This window comes from Pipistrellus hanaki, assembly GCF_964339955.1.
Source record: "Pipistrellus hanaki genome assembly, chromosome: X".
NCBI lineage: Eukaryota > Metazoa > Chordata > Mammalia > Chiroptera > Vespertilionidae > Pipistrellus > Pipistrellus hanaki.
Genome location: NC_140524.1, coordinates 36,044,516 through 36,064,202, shown reverse-complemented (window position 1 = coordinate 36,064,202; position 19,687 = coordinate 36,044,516). Strand labels below are relative to the sequence as shown.

The window sequence follows — 19,687 nt, the reverse complement described above, 5'->3', positions numbered from 1 at the left end:
TGGATTGAGGGGACAGCTAAGAGGCAATAAGGACTGGAGGTTTCTATATTCAAATAAAAATATTATGTAAATATAGATTATCCTACATGTTCAAGACAAACAATGGAAACTTTACAGGACAAGGAGGTAAAGGTGACTAATATGCAAATGATGTTTGACTCTTTTTTTTTTTTTTAGCCTCACCTGAGGACATATTTATTGATTTGAAAGAGAGAAGAAGGGGGGAGGGTGGGAGAGAGAGAGAGAGAGAGAGAGAGAGAGAGAGAGAGAGAGAGAGAGAGAGAGAAACATTGATGTGAGAAAGAAACATCATTCAGTTGCCTCCTGTATCCATCCTGTCCTTGAACTGAACCCACAACCTAGATAAGTGCCCTGACCAGGAATGGAACGGCAACCCCTTGGTGTATGGGACAACTCTCCAACCAACCAAGCCACTGGGTTAGGGCTGATGTTTGAGGAGTCCTGTGGCTGAGAAGAGAGGGAGGGAGAGACATTAATGCTGTTGGGAGCTGAGTGGTGAGGCACCAATGGGGCTGTTAAAGGCTACCCTTGACAGTGTGCAAAGATTGGACCTGTACTTGCTGGGCTGGGGAAGAGGATAGGGACTAAATAGAGTTGGGCATCCGGTGTGGAGTGTAAAGGTGCTGTGAAAAAGTGTCCGAGGATCCTGGCTGACATGCTGGAGTGAGTAATGGCAGCACCAGCACAAACACCACAACCAGAAACCAAATGAGGCTGATGTGATTCACAGGGACGGGACACTTCCTCTTTCAGAGACCCAAGTGTCAGAAAGTAGAAGAGGGCCAATTGAAGAGGAAGGTTTTCAGCCTGAAAGGAGTGAGGTCGAGGAGTGACTGGAAAGGATATTAAATGCGTTCAAAGAGAACAAGAGACAGAGTAGGAGTGCCAGGCCAGGGTCACACTCTCTCTCGGAGCAGCACCCCAAGTCATTAAATGCAGGGAAGAATCAGCCTCACAATGGCAGTTTGCCTGGAGACTGACTCGGTCCCTGACTGTCAACACCTCAGACGGTCTTTCCCCAGCCTTCTTGCTGCTAGGCAAGCATTAAAGAAGTTTGGTAATTCATCTTAGAAATCAGATCTCTAAACGCCACTTTTATTATGTCACCATCTTGCTTGTCAAAGTCTGCTGCGACTCCTTATTGCTTAAGAGCTAGCTATAAACTGACTGCTTCTCTCTTCCTCCCTTCCCTTTTCCCTTTCCCCTCTCCCTCTACCTTCCCCCACCCCCTTTCTTCAAGGTCTAGTTCAACTCCAATCTACTCCAAGAAACCTTTAAAAGCAATTCTAACCACACTGGTCTGTCTCGCCCTTCTCTGAAGCCTGTACCCCAAATGAGCATTTTTACTATTTCTGTTTGTTGGTTTTTTTGTTTTGTTTTGTTTTTGTTCTTTGCATGTTCTCTAATTGCTTTACATACCTTTCTACAACTTAGACTGGAAATTTCCCAAGGGCAACAACAAGAAATGCTGCTTTTTGCTTGTTGGTTGGTTGGTTGGTGGTTGGTTGTTAGCCCACATAGCACCTGACAAAGTGTAATTTCTTCATTCATTAACGTATTTATTGAATATGTACTATGTATCAAAGATGGTTCTGAGTACTAGGGATACAGCTGGGAGCAAATCAGAAGAAATTCCCTGTCCTCTTGGGTGAAGCTTATATTCCAGTGTGGAGAGCTGTAATCACCCAGGAAGGGGGATAGGAAGTGAGTGTGGATGGAGCTTTCAATTTTGGAAGTTTCAAGTAGCAGAATGTCTTGTTGAATTCAAGAGTCAGTTCAATAACTGCTGTAAACTTTAGAGATCTAGAGGTTGACGGGCCTCAGCAGATTGGCTCAGACACCCAGGCACCATGCTACTCTGTCTCAGGTTAAACCCAAAGGGTCCTGTCACAGGCCTCTTGTGCAAAAAGTACTCCCCTGAGTGAGCCACACTGAACTCGTACTATAGAAGAAAACCACTTGCTGAAGAACCGGAACCTTCAAGTCAATTAAACCTGTGCATTGAGGGCACGATGTCACTGACCATGTTACTTTCATCTCTATCTTCTCTGTGGTGCCAGAGGTGTTTTCCCTCAAGCTGTCCCAAATAAGTTTAGAATCTAAAGGCAATGTCCTTGCTGTACACACATGGCTTCAAGACAAGCCCCCCTGATGTTGTGTCTTCCAATCAGATCACTATCCCTAAGCCCCTCTATGTGAAAATCCTGTGGTCAACCTGGACAGAGTCTCTAGCCTCCAGGAGCTTGAGTCCAGTGGCAGAAATAGACATGCACACAAACCTCTGTATTATTTGCTATGGTTGAGAATTTGTTAAGTGCTATTAGCACACATATAGGAGGGAGTAAAGAATTTTGCATTTGTGGTTAGGCAAAAAAAAAAAAATAATGGCATTTGAGGAATGGAAACGCTTTCTGGCCAAAGAGAACAGCAAGAGGAAAGAATTATAGTGAGAAAATATCAGAGGTGACAACCAAGGTCCAAGCAGGTAACAGGTGCCAGGCCAGCCAGGGAGCATGTGCCCTGTTGCTAAAGTTAGGCCTGCTGGATGTTGGCACACTGGACTGCAGGTCCAATGTTACCAGAACTGCTGGTTTCTCCAGAGAAGCTGGAATTAGGGAGTGTTATGCAAAATCTCCTAATTTTCTTTTCATTTTTGGCATCAAAATCTAAATAAACTTAAACATGACATGGACCAAACAAAATTGCTGAAAGGTGGCCAGCTAGTTAGGAGAATAAGAGTGTCAAGTGACTTGGGGAAACTAGCTGGAGATGAAGCTGGGAAGAGTGAGGAATGTGAAACAAAGAAACAAGACTGTAGGCAAAGGAGTTGTGACTTCCTTTTGTGGCATTTGCGGGGAGGGGTGGTCACTTAAGAAACATAAGCTGGAAGAGAAAAGATCAGATTTGCACATTGGAAAGATCTATATCTGGAAAGGTGGGCTTGAAGACTGTTATTGATTGTATAAGGGAAAGGCCATAAGGACCTGTGGAGGTGAGGAGGGTAGAGAAGAGATCTGAGAGATGTTTTATAATGCAAGTGACTGTATGGCTAGACGATGGGGTGGAGAAACTGGGAACACTAGATACAAGGAAAAGAGGTGTCAAGGGTAACTACTTCTAGCATTAATCTCTCAGAGATTTTTAGTGGGCATGAGGAGAATGGGTGGGTGGGGGTGAAGTACAGAAGATAACAAAGAGGACATAAACTCAGTATTTCTCAACTTTGGCACTATTGTCATTTTGAGCTATCGATAGAAAAGTCTTTGTTGTGGGAGATGGGCCTGTGCATAGTAGGATGTTTAGCAGCATCCCTGGCCTATACATAGTAGATGCCAGTAGCACACCCACAACCCCACATCATTACCACCAAAAATATCTCCAGATATTGCCCAATGCCCCCTGGGGAGGCAAAATTGCCCGCCCCCCAATTGGGGACCATTGCTTTGGTGTCAGAGGAGGGAAATTCCCTATTTGCTACTTCCCTTTTTGCTTTGCAGAGGTGGTGGGGATCTGTTTGGTTTTTTTTTAATAAAAGGCAGAAGACCCTTTGTGAGATTTTTGCCTAAGGAACCAGAATTCTTACCTATTAACTCAGGAGTGTATCTCTAACTGGCTGAAAGAAGGCCTGACTTTGGAAATAGGGGTGCTATTTTTTCCTCTGAGATATTTTCCTGTTTGTGCCCGATTCTAATTCCACTCAGAGAAATGGAGAAAGCTAGAGGGGCTGAGGTAACTAGGTCGGTCCAGAACTCCAGCCATCTCAGGCTAAAGTGCAAATAAAGGCAAAATGGCAGTCTCACGCCAAGTCATCAGGGCTCAATGAATTAAGGGTTAAAGCAGCTGGACTTGATGTTGACTCATCAGGACTTTGATTACACAAGGCAAAATGAAAGTTCTTGTTTATTGCAGTTCCTGGAAAGCCTTCCATTTATCTTCATCTTCCTGCAGACCAGGACAGCTGCTTAATTCCATCCAAGATGCTCATTTAGTAAAAGGACATAAAGATTACTAATAAAAGTTTGATGCTGAAGAACAGCATTCCTAACCCTTACCACCTCCTTAAAGTTTTTTGTAAATGTTGTTTGATAGGATCCAGAGGATGTGGAACTCACAGTAAGTCTTACTCACAGACAGCAGGCCAGAACTACTGTTGCCACACTACCACCCTTTGTCTTTTTGCTCACAATGTCTGTCCAAATTCTCAAGGTGTTTTCTGGAGGCTAACAACAAGTCCTGACCCTCTTTTTCCTAATCATTTCCTGCCATTGCTGTTCTTTCATTAAGTACTCACTTGCTTAGTGTATGCAGACAATGTACTCAATGGCACTCAGCCAGTCCTCGGGGATCCTGTTCTCAAAGGCAGATGTCATAACGATTTTGGAGACATTATGATAAGCTTGTTGTGTAATGTTTATGGCGAATGTCAACAAGTGTGCATGTGTGTGGTGATGGGAGAGGAGGTCTTAGATTACAGACTGGCTGGCCTATTTGCAGGATTAATTTAGAAATTACATTAGAAGAAATAACTGAAAAATAATCTTGCTGTTCTACAGGGTTTGGTAGTTTACAAAATGTTTTCATAAACATTATTTTGTCCAATAATATATGCAGGCAAGTATGTATTATGAACCTTGAACCAGAGACTGCATATCTCACAATTCAGTACATGCAGGCCTGACTCTTGGAAGCCTCCCTTCTCTCCCATACGGTGCCTCTTTTTTGTGCCCCACATGTCCGTGTTCTTGCCCCTTGCATTGGATGTAGCTTTCATTTCTTTTCTTTTTCTTTTTTCTTCTTTTTTTTATATTTTATTGATTTTTTACAGAGAGGAAGGGAGAGAGATAGAGAGCTAGAAACGTCGATGAGAGAGAAACATCGACCAGCTGCCTCTTGCACAACCCCTACTGGGGATGTGCCCGCAACCAATGTACATGCCCTTGACCGGAATCAAACCCAGGACCCTTCAGTCCGCAGACCGACTCTCTACCACTGAGCCAAACGGGCTTCGGCTGGATGTAGCTTTTCATTGGCAGGGCCTATTTGTAATGACTGTCTACCACAGTTCCTGTAAGGACAATAAATATTCGTTGAGTTTGAGGGCCATAAATAAGGACTTTGTTTTGGATGGGTTCAACATTCCCATGCTTTTTTGGGGAGGGTCTGGACTAGGTGTGTATCATCACCATTTTTATTCATTATATATTTTTGCAACAGATTTCAGGTATATACATTGGCTTAATTCAACCAAAATACACCTCAGTTGGTGGGTCTCATCCATCCAGACGTGACTCTTCTTGGGAGCTGGTAACAGAAAATGTTCCCCACCCACCATATCCATGTCCTAATTCTAGACAACTGTGAATCTGTTACCTTACCTGGCAAAAGAGGTGCTGCAGATGTGATTAAATCAGAGGTTGTGAGGTGGGGAGATTTTCATGGATTATCTGGTAGATCCAATTTAATCAAAAAGGTTTTAGAAATGAAAAAGGGAGGCAGAGGGTCAGAGCGTTAGATGATGCAAGAAGGAATGTAGAGGTCTAAGTGGTATAGCAACAAGCCAAGGAATGTGGGCAGTCTCTAGAAGCTGGAAAAGGCAGGAAATAGGTTCTCCCTTAGAACCTCCCAAAGGAAGGCAGCTCTGCCTACACCTTTTTAGCCCAGTGAAACTTCTGACCTCCGGAACTCTAATATAATAAAAATAAAAAACTGTGTTGTTTTAGGTCAGCACATTTGTGGTGATTCATTACAGCAGCAATAGGAAACAAATAAAGGGCTCCAGATCTCCTCTATTCTCAGTTTAAATGGCCCTTGGTCACCCACTTTCTCTATTTAATATGTATCCTTCTGCCTCACTTTCCATCCCCTCAATCCATGCCCCCAGAAAAGAAACACGAAGAAAGTTAGTTGTGGGCTTTTTAAAAATCCAAGTACACAGTATGGCACTGACCCTTATGTTTAGAGCTGTGGTTCACCCCCCACCCCGAATATTATGTATTATTTAAATATACATTTGGCCATTTTCACATAGCCACTCCCACCAAATCCAATCTGAGGTCCTCCAAATCCACCCAGTGAGGTCAGGCTGAGATTACTAATCCTGGACTCACAGTTTAGGAAACAATGGCTCAGAGGCCAAGGATTAGAAGCCAGGTCTCTAAGCTCCCAGGCCAAGCCTCTTTCCCTTAGATGGCCCTGCCCTGGTGCCCAGCAGGGCACAGTCCTTGGGACTGCCCAGGCCCCGATAGTAGGCACGCAAGGGAGACCCGGGCCGTGGCGCGGGGATCGGGACCGGCAGGTGCTCAGGGTGAGCCGGGACGCGGTCCTGGTGATTCCAATTGGCCTGGGGGGACTAAACTCTGAGGGTCTGAGCGCCGCAGTCCTTCGCCCCGCCCCCACCGCGCTCCGGGTTCGGTTTACCTGCGGCCCGTGGGCGGGGCGGCCCTTCCCGTCTGTGCCGGCCCCGGCCTCCAGGGCGGCGGAGCCGGGAAGTGGGAGCCGGAGCTGAGGAGGCGGAGACTGGCGAGGCTGCCGCCGCCCGCCGGGCTCCGGGGCGAGGGGCTGCATGGAGCTACCGGCGCGGCTCTGCGCGCTGTGGGCGCTGCTCCTGAGCGCTGGCGGCGGCGGGGACGCGGCGCCCGCGGGTGAGTGTGGCCCCCGGACCCAGGACGGCGACCGAGGGCGGAGGGGGACGTGGCCGAGAGGCGGGCGAGGGCGCCGCGGGGCCGAGGGTCGCGAAGGGAACGGGTGCCGGGGCCCGTTCCTCGAAGCCCAGCGATCGGCGAAGGCTGCCTCCGGCTTTGGCTTCGAGGCGGGGAGTCCTGGGGCGGCGGGGTTTTCCTGATCCCGGCGGCGACGCCGGAGCGGGAGGACGGAGACTCGCTGCCGCTCTGCCCTCGCGCCGTCGGGAAGAGCCGAGGAGCCAAAACCCGCTTGCGGCGTCAGGAGGCGGCGGTTCCGGACCCGGAATGTAGCCCAGGAGTCCCGAACGGGTCGAGGGGCATGGAACCAGAGGAAATAGAGACCGAGATCCGGGCGAGGCCGGTCCGATGAAGGGGTGGGAGTGAAGGGAACCTCTGAAGGTCCCAGTCCTCTTAGAAAAAGGATGTTCGGATCACGTCCTCCTCTGGCGTTCATGAAATCCGTTGGGAAACCCGGGGCAGCATCCAGGCGGACGCTTTTTTATTATCTTTAATAACCTTTTATGTTTTGGAATAAGTTTTGATTTACAGAAAAGTTGCAAGGGAAGTATACAGAGTTCGCCGATACCCCTCACCCTGTGTGGCAACTTTTATTTAACCCTCAGAATCACGGTGAGAAGTTGGGGGCCAATGACTTCCTCAGGGACAGCTCCTGGCACCAGTGGCCTTCTGGATATTTTGGAAGATAACAGTAGCTCCAAATTTGATAGGTTTTATTTCCACATTGACACAAACCTCACAATTAGCTTATTGTATTTTCACCTTCTTGTTGTGCTTTGAAACCCAAGTTGAAATGCTGATTAGGAAACCTTGAAGTCCTCAATCGATTCAGTCAACAATGAGCAAAACAGATCAAGTCCCCACCCCGTGGAGCTTATCTGCTATTGGAAGAGTCTGAGTGGGTGTCGGATGGTGCTAAGTACTACGTAGAAAAACAAAAGCGGGGTTTGCCATTGTAAAGAGGAGTGGGAAGACCTCATTGAAAAGGTGGCGTTTGAGTAGAGAGAGACCTGAGAGAAGTTTGAAATTTGTCAGTCAGTCATTATTCAAGTGCCTGCCTTGTTTAGTACTCAGCCAGGCTCTGTACATTCACTTAGAACCCGAGGGTGTACGGCATCATCCTGGCCCACAGTGCCTCTAGTTCATTTGGGGGAGATCTGATTCCCATAATTACTTGGGGTCCATTGAAGGGAAGGGACTTGTTTAAGGTCACCCATCGCATTCGTCTCCTGATGTTCACAGTGCTACTTCACCACTCTCCCTCCTACAGACTCCCTCCCACACACACCTGAAACAACAGCTGGCCTTCTAGACAATGCTAGCACCTCCCCTCCCCAAACTTAATCAGTTTTGTCATAGGGGTTCATTGGCAACTTGATTATTTAGAATACAGAAAAATTCCCTCCAATAGAAATATTGATAGAATTGCATTACAATGTGGTGAAGAAAATAAGTCAGGGGACTTGACTTTTAGTGGTCTGACATTTCTCAGCTGTTGGACTCTGGACTAGTCGTTTCCCTTTCATTGTGCAGTGTTTTTCTATGAACTCCGTAAGTTCTAAAGGCTCTTTTTAGCTCTAATCTTGAGGGTTTAGAGAATGATTAGGTCACCAGCTTAGTTTATTCTGTTTAGAATGGTAGCCTACATTGTGACATGAATTATTGTAATAACACCAACTGGCATTTATATAGTGTTTGCTCGATGCCAGGTAGTGTTTTAAGTTTTTTACCCATCCTATTTCATTTAATCTTTACACAAAATTTATACTGCAGGTGCTAGTATCAGTCTCATTTTGTATCTGTGGAAGCTGAGGCACAGTGGGGCTACCAGCCTTGCTTGAACAACAGCTAGTAGAGTGGAGGAGCCAGGCCTCCAACCCCCACAAGCCTGATTTCAGAGGCTTTAACCACTGTATCAGTGCCTATCTGTTTAGAGATGAGGGAGTCCTTGGCTGGGAGAGGAGCAGGGTGTCTCCCAGAGTAGCAGGGTAGGACTAGTTGGGACCCATGAAAGTATGTACAGGCCACTTGTTACGGAGTGACTGTTCCTAGCTTGGAGACCCGATTTGTAATTGCCAGATTGTGTAGTCCAAATAATAAGTACTGTAGGCACTCAGAAGAGGGGAAACTGTGAGGGCTGGTAGTTTCATGGGAGAGGTAAAACTTGAGCTAGACCTTCAGAATGGGTGGAATTTGAATAGGTGGAGAAATTCCATGGGGGGTGGGGGGCAGGATGCATAGCAAGAGCAGATGCCCTGGTGTGAGAGGGTGAGAGTGTTCTTTTGTGCTCAGTGGAGGAGCCCTGCTTGGCAGGAGGGTGCTTTGGCAAAGTCAGTCCAAACAGAAGTGTTTCATTTGCCCCTGAAGGCCCTGAGTGGGGAGCAAAGTGGGAGAATTACACTGGAGGAGAAGCAAGCAGGGAGACTTCACTGGGTGAGGGAGATTGCTGGAGTGTGAAGTTATGCAGGAATCTACGGTCGTAGGTGACCAGTAGAAAGTTGTGTTGTGAACACCTTATGTCCAGGACCATGGACCCAGCAGAGCAAACTAGTGTGATTGAAATCACACAGAGAGAGATGTTGGTGCAAGAAAAAATGGAGACTTAGTTGATGAGTGAGTAGATGTAAGGGAAGGAGATAAATGACTCATATGTGATTATTGTGATTTTCTTAACTTTTCCTAAAATATGCATGCAAAACTATTAGCTAAGCAACATTATAAAGACCATTGATCCCTTTAATTCCTGATTAGAATAGGATATTGTGCTAGATTACCAGACAGATTCACTTGTGGTTTGAAATTTAGTTGGGGGAGCTACTTAAGTCCCTGTCTCCTCTCCCTCACGCTTTGCTTTCTGAAGTGATCCGTCTCTAAGAATTGGATGCATTAGATGCCCAAGGAAAGCTTATTAGGCAGAAGAGAGAGGTTGTGTCTCAAAGACCATAGGCACATATCACCTCCAGAGAAAACCAAAACAATTATTTAGAACTTTTCTTTTAAAAAATATATTTTATTGATTTTTTACAGAGAGGAAGAGAGAGGGATAGTTAGAAACATCAATCAGCTGCCTTTTGCACACCCCTTACTGGGGATGTGTCCGCAACCAAGGTACATGCCCTTGACCGGAATCTAACCTGGGACCTTTCTGTCCTCAGGCTGACGCTCTATCCATTGAGCCAAACCAGTTTCGGCAGAACTTTTTTTTTTTTTTTTTTTGTCTCTTCAAAGAGAAAGAAAGCAGCTAGCTAACATTTATTTAGCACTTGCTTTGTGCCAGGCACTGTTAGGACATTTTATCTGTGTGAAGTTATTTGAACTTTATAATAATAGTTAGGTTTTGATCATCCGCATGTTATATATGAGGAAACTGAGGCATAGAGAGGTTAAGTGACTTAGCAGTTAGTAAGTAGCAGAGCAGGCATATGAACTCAGACAGTCTGGCTCCAGAGACCATGTTCTTAGTCACTCCACTACACTGAAATTTTATTTCCTATTACCTGTGAGCTGTTGTTAGAGACCTTTACAAGAAGTATGATATGTACTTATTTATGTAGATGTCTGGATGTATTATACTCACATACACATGAATTAATATATATCCAAACATTTGGAGATTATATTTAAAGTTTCAGTGTGTGTGTGTGTGTGTGTGTGTGCATATATATATATATATATATATATATATATATATATTTGTGTGTGTGTGCATATATATATATATATATATATATATATATATAGGGTCGGCAGCTAAGTAATTGCGGATTTTTTAAAGAAAATCAAAGACAATTTTTTCATGGAACTAAATAACTTTATTCTGTAATGTATTGCCCATTTTGATCAATGACCTTTTGCCATCTTTCAGGCAGCATCATAATCCCACGTTCAAAAAACTTCTGGTTTTTATTAGCAAAAAACTGAATCAGGTACGATTTGACATCATCATCATTATTGAAATTTTTACCATTCAAGGAGTTTTGTAAAGATCGAAACAAAAAGTAATCAGATGGTGCAAGGTCAGGATTATATGGTGGATGTGGCAAAACATCCCAACCAAGCTCCATTAATTTTTGCCGAGTGACCAAAGATGTGTGTGGCCTTGCATTGTCATGATGGAATACAACACCTTTTCGATTTGTCAATTCGGGCCGCTTTTCTTCAACTGCATTGTTTAATTTCGTTAGTTGTTCAATGTAGACATCAGAATTGATCGTTCGGTTGGGTGGTAAGAGTTCAAAGTAGACAATTCCTTTGTAATCCCACCAAACTGATAACAAAACCTTCTTTTGATGAATATCAGCTTTTGATGTTGTTTGAGTTGGTTCACCTGGCCTGCTCCACGATCTTTTCCGCTTGATATTGTTGTAAACAACCCATTTTTCATTGCCAGTTATCAGTCGTTTTAAAAATGGATCATTTTCATTACGTTTCTTTAGCAAATCACAGCTGCTAATGCGTTGCGTTAACTGTGATTCTTTCAGTTCGTGAGGAACCCATGTATTGAGTTTTTGAACATAGCCAAGTTGTTTTAAGTGATTTTCAATGCATGTATGTGATACATGAAGCTTCTCTGCAATCTCACGTGTTGTACTGTGACAGTCTGAATTGATTATTGCTTTGATTAGGGCGTCATCAACTTCAACTGGACGACCAGAGCGTTTTTCATCTTTGAGTGAAAAATCACCAGAACGAAATTTGGCAAACCAATTTTGACACTGCTGTTCTTTTAAGGCTTCGTCACCATAAACAGCACATAACTTTTTATGAGCTTGCGATGCGTTTTTCCCTTTGAGGAAATAAAAAAGCAAAATATGACGAAAATGTTCCTTTTGATTTTCCATTTTTTAACGAACGCCAAACGAAAACTACAAAACAGATCAAAAAACTTTTTTTACTGATTAACAGCTGAATAGCCAACTATCAAATAACAAAATGTGTTTTACATTTGTACTACGTCTGCAAACCTAAAAATTCAACTGAAGCCATATATGTGTGAAACCCGCAATTACTTAGTTGCCGACCCAATATATTTGTGTGTGTGTGTGTGTGTGTCTTAAATCATAGGAAATAGAAAAATCTCAGGATAAATGGAAGAAATAATTAGGGGGGGGAAAGCGTAGCAGATATTCACAAGTAGCCTAAAATGCAAAAACAATGAAATCTGACTAAAGGACACTTCAAAATAGATGTGTGTGTGTGTGTGTGTGTGTGTGTGTGTGTGCGCGCGCACACGCCCGCGTGTGTTGGGGGGGGAATTCAATCTATTTGTGAGATGGAAATAGTGCAGGATATTATTCTGTTAAAACACTTAGGTTAAAGAAAGATTTTAAAAGGTCTTAAATTACTTGAAAATTGCTGTCCAATGTAATTGAACCATAAATAGGTAATGTTTTTATTATCAGGGCTTTAATTTTTGTATGGGAATGGGAGGTAGGTAGAAAGGTTGTTTTAGTGTAGTTCTGGAATCTGGAAAATAAGACAAATAATCCTAACGTAGTAGATTATTGTCTTCAGTAGGAGCAAGTTTTTATTAGAGGCTCTATATCAGACAAATGATTTGTCTTCAAAACATCATTGGCCCTATCTGGTTTGGCTCAGTGGATAGAGCATAGGCCTGCAGTCTTAAGGTTCCCAGGTTTGATTCCTATCAAGGGCACTGAGCCCCAGGAGGGGAAGTGCAGGAAGCAGCTGATCAATGATTCTCTCTCATCATTGATGTTGCCATTCTCTCTTCCCCTCCCTTTTGGAAATAAACAAACACAAAAACAAACAAATAAACAAACATCATTGATGTGATGTTAGAAGAGCCAAAACGGAATAGCTGTAAACTCCTGTAGTTACTTAAAATCCTGTTGCCTGAGCCATTGGTGCTCTCTGGCACTAGCTGGGTTAGAATGAAGTGCAATAGGAATTCCTTGTTTCCAAAAAGCCTAGCCTGTGGGCTTCTCCTCCCTACATTTGGGCCTCTGGTCTACCTTGCTGAAAGTCTAATGTACTAGAGTCAGGAAAGGGAATGAATATTGAGAGTCAAGGGCCTTTTTGGCTGAGATGTACAAAACTGACCATTGGGGAAATCCCAACTACACAGTGACTGTCCACTTGATATTTTTGGGACAAATGGAATTTTTTTGTTCAGTTAAAGAGCAAAGTAATGCTATACGTATTGCAGATCATGTAAGAGGCCCAATGCACTCCAAAGTGTTGGCATTGGACGGTGGTCAGCAAACTCATTAGTCAACAGAGCCAAATATCAACAGTACAACTATTGAAATTTCTTTTGAGAGCCAAATTTTTTAAACTTAAACTTCTTCTAATGCCACTTCTTCAAAATAGACTCGCCCAGGCTGTGGTATTTTGTGGAAGAGCCACACTCAAGGGGCCAAAGAGCCACATGTGGCTTGCGAGCCGCGGTTTGCTGACCACGGGCATAGGGTATGAAATATAACACTATAGATTGATAAATTAATATAACTGTAGTCCTTAAGTAATTAATAATTATTGTTTGCCACTTTATAGATAATTTGGGTGGTTGTTTTAAAAATTAGTTTAATAAACTTTATTTTGGAATACTTTTTTTCTTAATAAATCTTTATTGTTCAGATTATTGCAATTGTTCCTCTTTTTTCCCCCCATAGCTACCCTCCACCCGGTTCCCACCCCACCCTCTGCCCTTAACCCCCTCCCACCGTCCTCATCCATAGGTGTACAATTTTTGTCCAGTCTCTTCCCGCACCCCCCTATATCCTTTTTCCCCTGAGAATTGCCAGTCCAGTCCATTCCATTTCTATGCCCCTGATTCTATTATATTCACCAGTTTATTCTGTTCATCAGATTTTTTATTCACTTGATTATTAAATTCACTTATTGATAGATATATATTTGTTGTTCATAATTTTTATATTTATCTTTTTCTTCTTCCTCTTCTTACAGAATACCTTCAAGCATTTTATATAATACTGGTTTGGTGGTGATGAACTCCTTTAGCTTTTTCTTATCTGTGAATCTCTTTTTTTAAAAAATATATTTTATTGATTTTTTACAGAGGGGAAGGGAGAGAGATAGAGAGTTAGAAACATCGATGAGAGAGAGTCATCGATCAGCAGCCTCTTGCACACCCCCTACTGGGGATATGCCCGCAACCAAGGTATATGCCCATGCCCGGAATCGAAATCGGGACCCTTCAGTCCCCAAGCCGATGCTCTATACATTGAGCCAAACCGGTTTCGGCTGAATCTCTTTATCTAACCTTAAATTTTGAATGATAGCTTTCCTGGGTAGAGTAATCTTGGTTATAGGTTTTTGCTATTCATCACTTTGAATATTTCTTGGCACTACTGTCTGGCCTGCTTGGTTTCTGTTGAGAAATCAGCTGACAATTGTGTGGGTGCTCCTTTGCAGGTAACTGTTCTTCTCTTGCTGCTTTTAATATTCTCTCTTTGTATTTTGCTCTTGGCATTTTAATTATGATGTGTCTTGGTGTGGTCATATTTGGATTCCTTTTGTTTGGGGTTCTGTGCACTTTCTGGACTTGTAAGTCTATTTCTTTCACCAGGTGGGGGTGTCTTCAGTCATTATTTCTTCAAATAGATTTTCAGTATCTTGCTCTCTCTTCTTCTGGCACCCCCATAATTTGGATGTTGGTACACTTGAAGTTGTCCCAGAGGCTCCTTACACTATCTTCATATTTTGGTATTCTTTTACCTTTTTGCTTTTCAGGTTGGGTGTTTTTTGCTTTTTTGTATTTCAAATCTTTGACTTGATTCTTGTGATCCTCTAGTCTGCTGTTGGATCTCTGTATATTATTTTTTATTTCAGTCAGTGTATGCTTAATTTCTAGTTGGTCCATTTTCATATCCTTGAGGGTCTCGCTAAATTTATCAGCCTTTTCTAGAGAATTCTTGAAAAACCTTATAACCGTGGTTTTGAACTCTATAGCCAGTAGTTTGCTTTTTTCCATTTCTGTCATTTGTGACCTGCTTCTTTGTCTCTGCATTTTGGCTTCTTCCCTTTGTTGATAGAGTGGCTTTGTGTGCTAGGTGTCCAATATGGTCCAGTGGCTCAGCCTCTCCAGTTACCTGAGGTGGACACTCTTGGTGCACCCCTGTATGGGTTGCGTGCCCAGTCTTATTATAGTTAAGCCTCGATTATTGTTGGTATCACTGGGAGGAATTGGCCTCCAGGCCAGTTGGCTGTGAGGATCAGCTGTGTCTACGATGGGAGAACTTCTGTGCTGGAGACACCCATAGGAGGCAGGACTTGCTTCAGTGGGGCTTTGGTGCTCACTGAGTCTGCCCCCTGAGTGTGTCCTTTATGGATCTGAGGAGTTGTAATCTGGATGATCCCACTCTGACCACTGGTACAGTGGCTCTTGCATCTCCAAGGAGGTGCTAATTTAGCCTCTGCCTGAGGCCACCCCGCAGGATCTACGGAGAGATCTGCAGAATCCTCTTCTTTGGGTTTTGGAGGTGCCCAGATGAGGCCCAGCTGTGAAGCAATGCAAGCTGCTGCTGGGCCTTGGGCTTTCTTTGGATGTTCTGGGTCTCACTAACTCAGCTACAGTTTGTTAGGTGAGTTTAGATTTCAAAGGAATAGGCCATTCATATGCAAAAGCCTCTGTACGCAGCTTGGATGGGGCGGAGTCTCGGGGAGCAAACAGCAATGGCTGACTGTCAGCTCTGCCCCAAGAAGCCTGGGTTACAGTGTCCCTCATTAATTGCTGCAAGCACCTCTGAGAGAAAGCCGCCCTCAAGTTCTACCCGCTAGCCAAAATCGGTTTGGCTTAGTGGAAAGAGTGTCGGTTTGAGGACTGAAAGGTCCCAGGTTCAATTCTAGTCAAGGGCATGTACCTTGGTTGAGGGCACATCCCTGGTGGAGTGTGCAGGAGGCAGCTGGTCGATGTTTCTCTCTCATCGATGCTTCTACTAGCTCTCTATCCATCTCCTTCCTCTCTGTAAAAAAAATCAATATAATATGTTAAAAAAAAAAAAGTTCCACCCGCTTCCAGATAGTCCAGTTTCTCCCGGTATGAGCCTGTGTCCTTAGAATCTTGCCTAGAACTGGAGTTCAGAGCAGGTGGGAGTTTGTGTCTCCCTCCTCTGAGTCTCAGTGTGCTTTTCTCCTTCCTTCTAGTTGTAGAATTTCCACTCAGCCAGCCTTACTGTGGTTCTGGATGATGTCTGTTTTGTCTTTTAGTTGTAGTTTTGAAGTTGTGTGAGGCATAAGTTCAGGAGTTTACCTATGCTGCCATCTTGGTTTCTCCTCTTTGGAATAATTTTTGATTTACAGAAAGGTTGTGAAGGTAGAGGTTGTGAAGGTAGGATAAAGCATTCCTGTACCCCAGTATCTGGGGTGATGATTTTGGTAGTCCTGGCCTCAGGGGAAGTTCTCAAGGAAGTTTGAAATTATGTACCCCTGCCCCTATGTATTTCCCTGTATTTGGCAGAAGTAGTAAAATTTCTTTCCCTCATCTTAGAGCTTAGTCTAAAAATAATAGTAAATATTTAGTGTGGAGGCTTTCTCCAAATGAAAAACATTTTTAAGATACTGGTTCACAGTTTCTCCTCTTTTATTTCCTCTTCAGATTAGCTAAAGGTACAGTTCCAACTGTTTAGTGTCAGAACTCAGGGGAACAATAAAGGCTGTTAAATCTCAGTACTTGTTTGTCAGAGTTATAAATAATTGACAGATCATGTTAGCAAGCCGATGAGCCGCTTAAGCTCACTGGCAGAACTGCTGAGATGGAAGTCCCTGTATTGAGGGAGACGTGGATCCTAAGTGTGGGGAACCCAAATTCCTGAGAGACGAAAACTTAGAAATTTAAGAATATACTCTTCTCTGTATAGCAAGTAGTTAAGAAGGTGGCTTTGGAGCCACATGAATTTCTGGGTTTGCACCCAGCTCTGCCATTCACTAGCCTTTGGATATAAGACAAGTGATTCAACTTCTCTGCATCTTAGTTGCCTCATCTTTAAGAACAGGCTGATAGTCCCTGTCTTATAAGGTTGTTGTGAGGATTCAATGAGTGAATATGTGGAGAGTACTTAGAACAGTGCCTGTCTCAATAAATGTTAGATATTTCTACTCAGTTTTTTAAAATACAGTTCTATTGATTTCAAAGAGGAAGGGAGAGGGAGAGAGAGATAAAAATATCAATGATGAGAGAGCATTATTGATTGGCTGCCTCTTGTACACCCCACACTAGTGATTAAGCCCACAACCTGGGCATGTGCCTTGACCTGGAATTGAACATTGACCTCCTGGTTCATAGGTTGATACTCAGCCACTGGACCCTGCTCATTTTTCTTATTCTTGACTTCTAGGCTTCTAGGACTTGGAGGAATGAATTAAATGAACCAACCCAAATAGTGGCTGATATTAATACATTTATTTCTTATGCTTGATTTGAACAGAAATTCAGCCACCAGTGACGAATTTGAGTGTTTCAGTTGAAAACCTCTGCACAGTGATATGGACATGGAATCCTCCAGAGGGAGCCAGCCCGAATTGTAGTCTGTGGTATTTTAGTCATTTTGGCAACAAGCAGGATAAGGTAAGTTTTCTGGAACATATGGCATTAATGAGGTAAAATGAACACTATAAATTGGAGCCAAGAATAAGCCCTATTCTGATCTTACTTCAAGGTGAAAATTTGATTTTGACCTATGTCTAAATTTTAACATAACATTACAGAAACAACTGTTGAGGAAATGGAACATATGAAATGATTTGCTAATTATTTGATAAATACAATTGAGATTCTCTGATAGGAAATACTATGGTAGATATCTTTATTAGGCACTCACTAAGTAAATATGTTAAAATTGGTTCCTACCTAAACCCTTGTATCTATATAACACTTTCAATTTCTCAGGGAATTTTCACATTCACCATCTTGTTAATCACATGCATGGATAGTTATGCAAGAACTATGTAATTCGAAGCAAAGGACTGTATGGGAAGCAAAAACAAATGAGATGTTCCTAGCAGGTGGGGTTGACCAGAAGGTTTTCTGATGTCTGAAGAAAACAGGGGAACTTTCAGCCTTTCCAGTCAGATGTAGTTGACTGATTCAAGTGAATTTTTGATAACAGGATTAGTTCTTTATGATGATTTTATTCAGCAGAATTTTCTCTTGGGCTTTATTGGTTTGTAGCCCCTTCTAATTGATAAGTTCTTCAAAGCGTCATATCATCTATTCAAAGCTCTTTTATATCTTTACTAGAGGCCCAGTGCACCAAATTCATGCACTCAGGTGTGGGAGGCCCTAAGCCCAGCCTGCACCCTCTTGCAGTCTGGGAGCCCTTGGGGAGTGGCATCCTTAGTGCTGCTGTGGAGGTGGGAGAAGCTCCCGCCACCACCACTGTGCTCGCCAGCTGTAAGCACAGCTTCTGGCTGAGCAGTGTTCCCTCTGTGGGAGCTCGTCTGCCCCCTGATGGTAGTGCACATCATAGCAGCCTGTCGTTCTGTCATTCAGACTATTTGCATATTGGCCTTATATAGGTAGAGGCCCAGTGCACGAAATTCGTGCATGGGGGGGTGGAGTCTCCTCAGCCAGCCCGTACCCTCTCCAATCTGGGACCCTTGGGGGATGTCCGCCTGCTGGTTTAGGCCCGATCCCACACACAGGGATTGGGCCTAAACTGGCAGTTGGACATCCCTCTCACAATGCAGGACTCTTGGATCCTAACTGCTCACCTGCCTGCCTGCCTGATTGCTCCTAACTACCTCTGCCTGCTGGCCTGATTGCCTGTAACTGCCCTCCCCTGCTGGCCTGGTCACCCCCAACTGCCCCTTGCTAACAGCCTGGTTGCCCCCAAGTGCCTCCCTCTCCCACTGGCCTGGTCACCCTTAATTGCCCACCCCTCACTGGCCTGGCCAACCCTCACTATCCCCCCCACCAGCCTGGTCACTCCCAACTACCCCCTTCTGCCAGCCTAGTTGCCTCTCACTGCCCCCCCACCCCGCCAGCCTGGTCACTCCCAACTACCCTCCCCCCACTCACTGCCCCTCCACCCCACCAACCTGCCCATGCTGGCCTGGTTGCTCTTCACTGCCCCCCTCTGCCGGCCTGGTTACCCCTCACTGCTCTCTCTGCCAGCCTGGTCCCCCTACATAGCCTGCTGTTCAGTCGTTTGCCCCATGCAGCCTACTGTTTGGTCGTTGCATGAGGGTGTCCTGACCAATATGCATATTTCTCTATTATTAGTATAGATACCTTCTTTCAGTGGGAGTGTGAGGGGATGTTTAGGGTTGACTTTGTCCAGGATTTTGAGGCCACATAATAAGTTGTTATTAGTGACACTATTTTGGAGCTGTGAATTGTGAAATCACCAGTTCAAGCGGGTTGGTGGCAGGACAAGGCTAGGTGCTAGCTGCTGTACCACTTAACAAGGTCAGTGGCCTGGGGTAAATCACTTAACCTGAGCCTCAGTTTCTTGGTGTGTAAAGTGTGACTCTACTCACTTCCCTAATTTTGCTGGGATAAGGAAAATAATTATGTGAAGGCTTAAGAAAGTCAGGAAGTAACAGGTTTTGTCTCTTGAGGGAAATGTGCTAATTTGCCTCCCTCAACCTTTTCTTGCTGAGGTGTTAATTAAGGTTTAGGTGTTAATTGAGGTTAGTCAAAAGTATTTGCATTTTCAAAGAGGTCCTCTAAATGCAGGAGCCTGTAATATTCCTTAATTGTGAAACTTGAGTAGTTAGAGTTCTGCTTTTCACAACATGGCATCCTCTTGTTCCTAAGGAGGGGCTTTAGGCATTGGGAGTCTTTGTAGCAATTTCTGGTAGTTCAATCTTGAGAAATTCCGGAAAAGACACCTAAGTCTCCCCTAAGTATCTAGTTGAAATCCTGAGAGGTCACTTTTTTTCTAACTGTTCCCTATTTGTTAGCTTGTTAACCACATTCACCAGGTGTGAATTGGCCAGGTGAATAAAGTCCTCACTATACTCATAGGACTTTAAACTTAAAA

The 19,687-nt window shown here is 43.9% G+C and overlaps 1 protein-coding gene across 2 annotated transcripts in view; it reads left to right on the top strand.

The window, feature by feature from the left end:
- The first annotated feature begins 6,240 nt into the window (after nt 1-6,240).
- IL13RA1 (interleukin 13 receptor subunit alpha 1) overlaps nt 6,241-19,687 on the top strand; it is a 68,906-nt gene continuing 55,459 nt past the window's right edge. Inside the window, exons 1-2 of one of the 2 annotated variants that reach the window (XM_084870395.1) lie at nt 6,241-6,662; nt 17,129-17,268. In XM_084870395.1, the coding sequence (XP_084726521.1) occupies nt 6,584-6,662; nt 17,129-17,268 (219 nt within the window). In that variant the 5' untranslated portion in view covers nt 6,241-6,583. The remainder of the gene's footprint in view (nt 6,663-17,128; nt 17,269-19,687) is intronic. The other variant, XM_084870396.1, reaches the window with a different exon arrangement.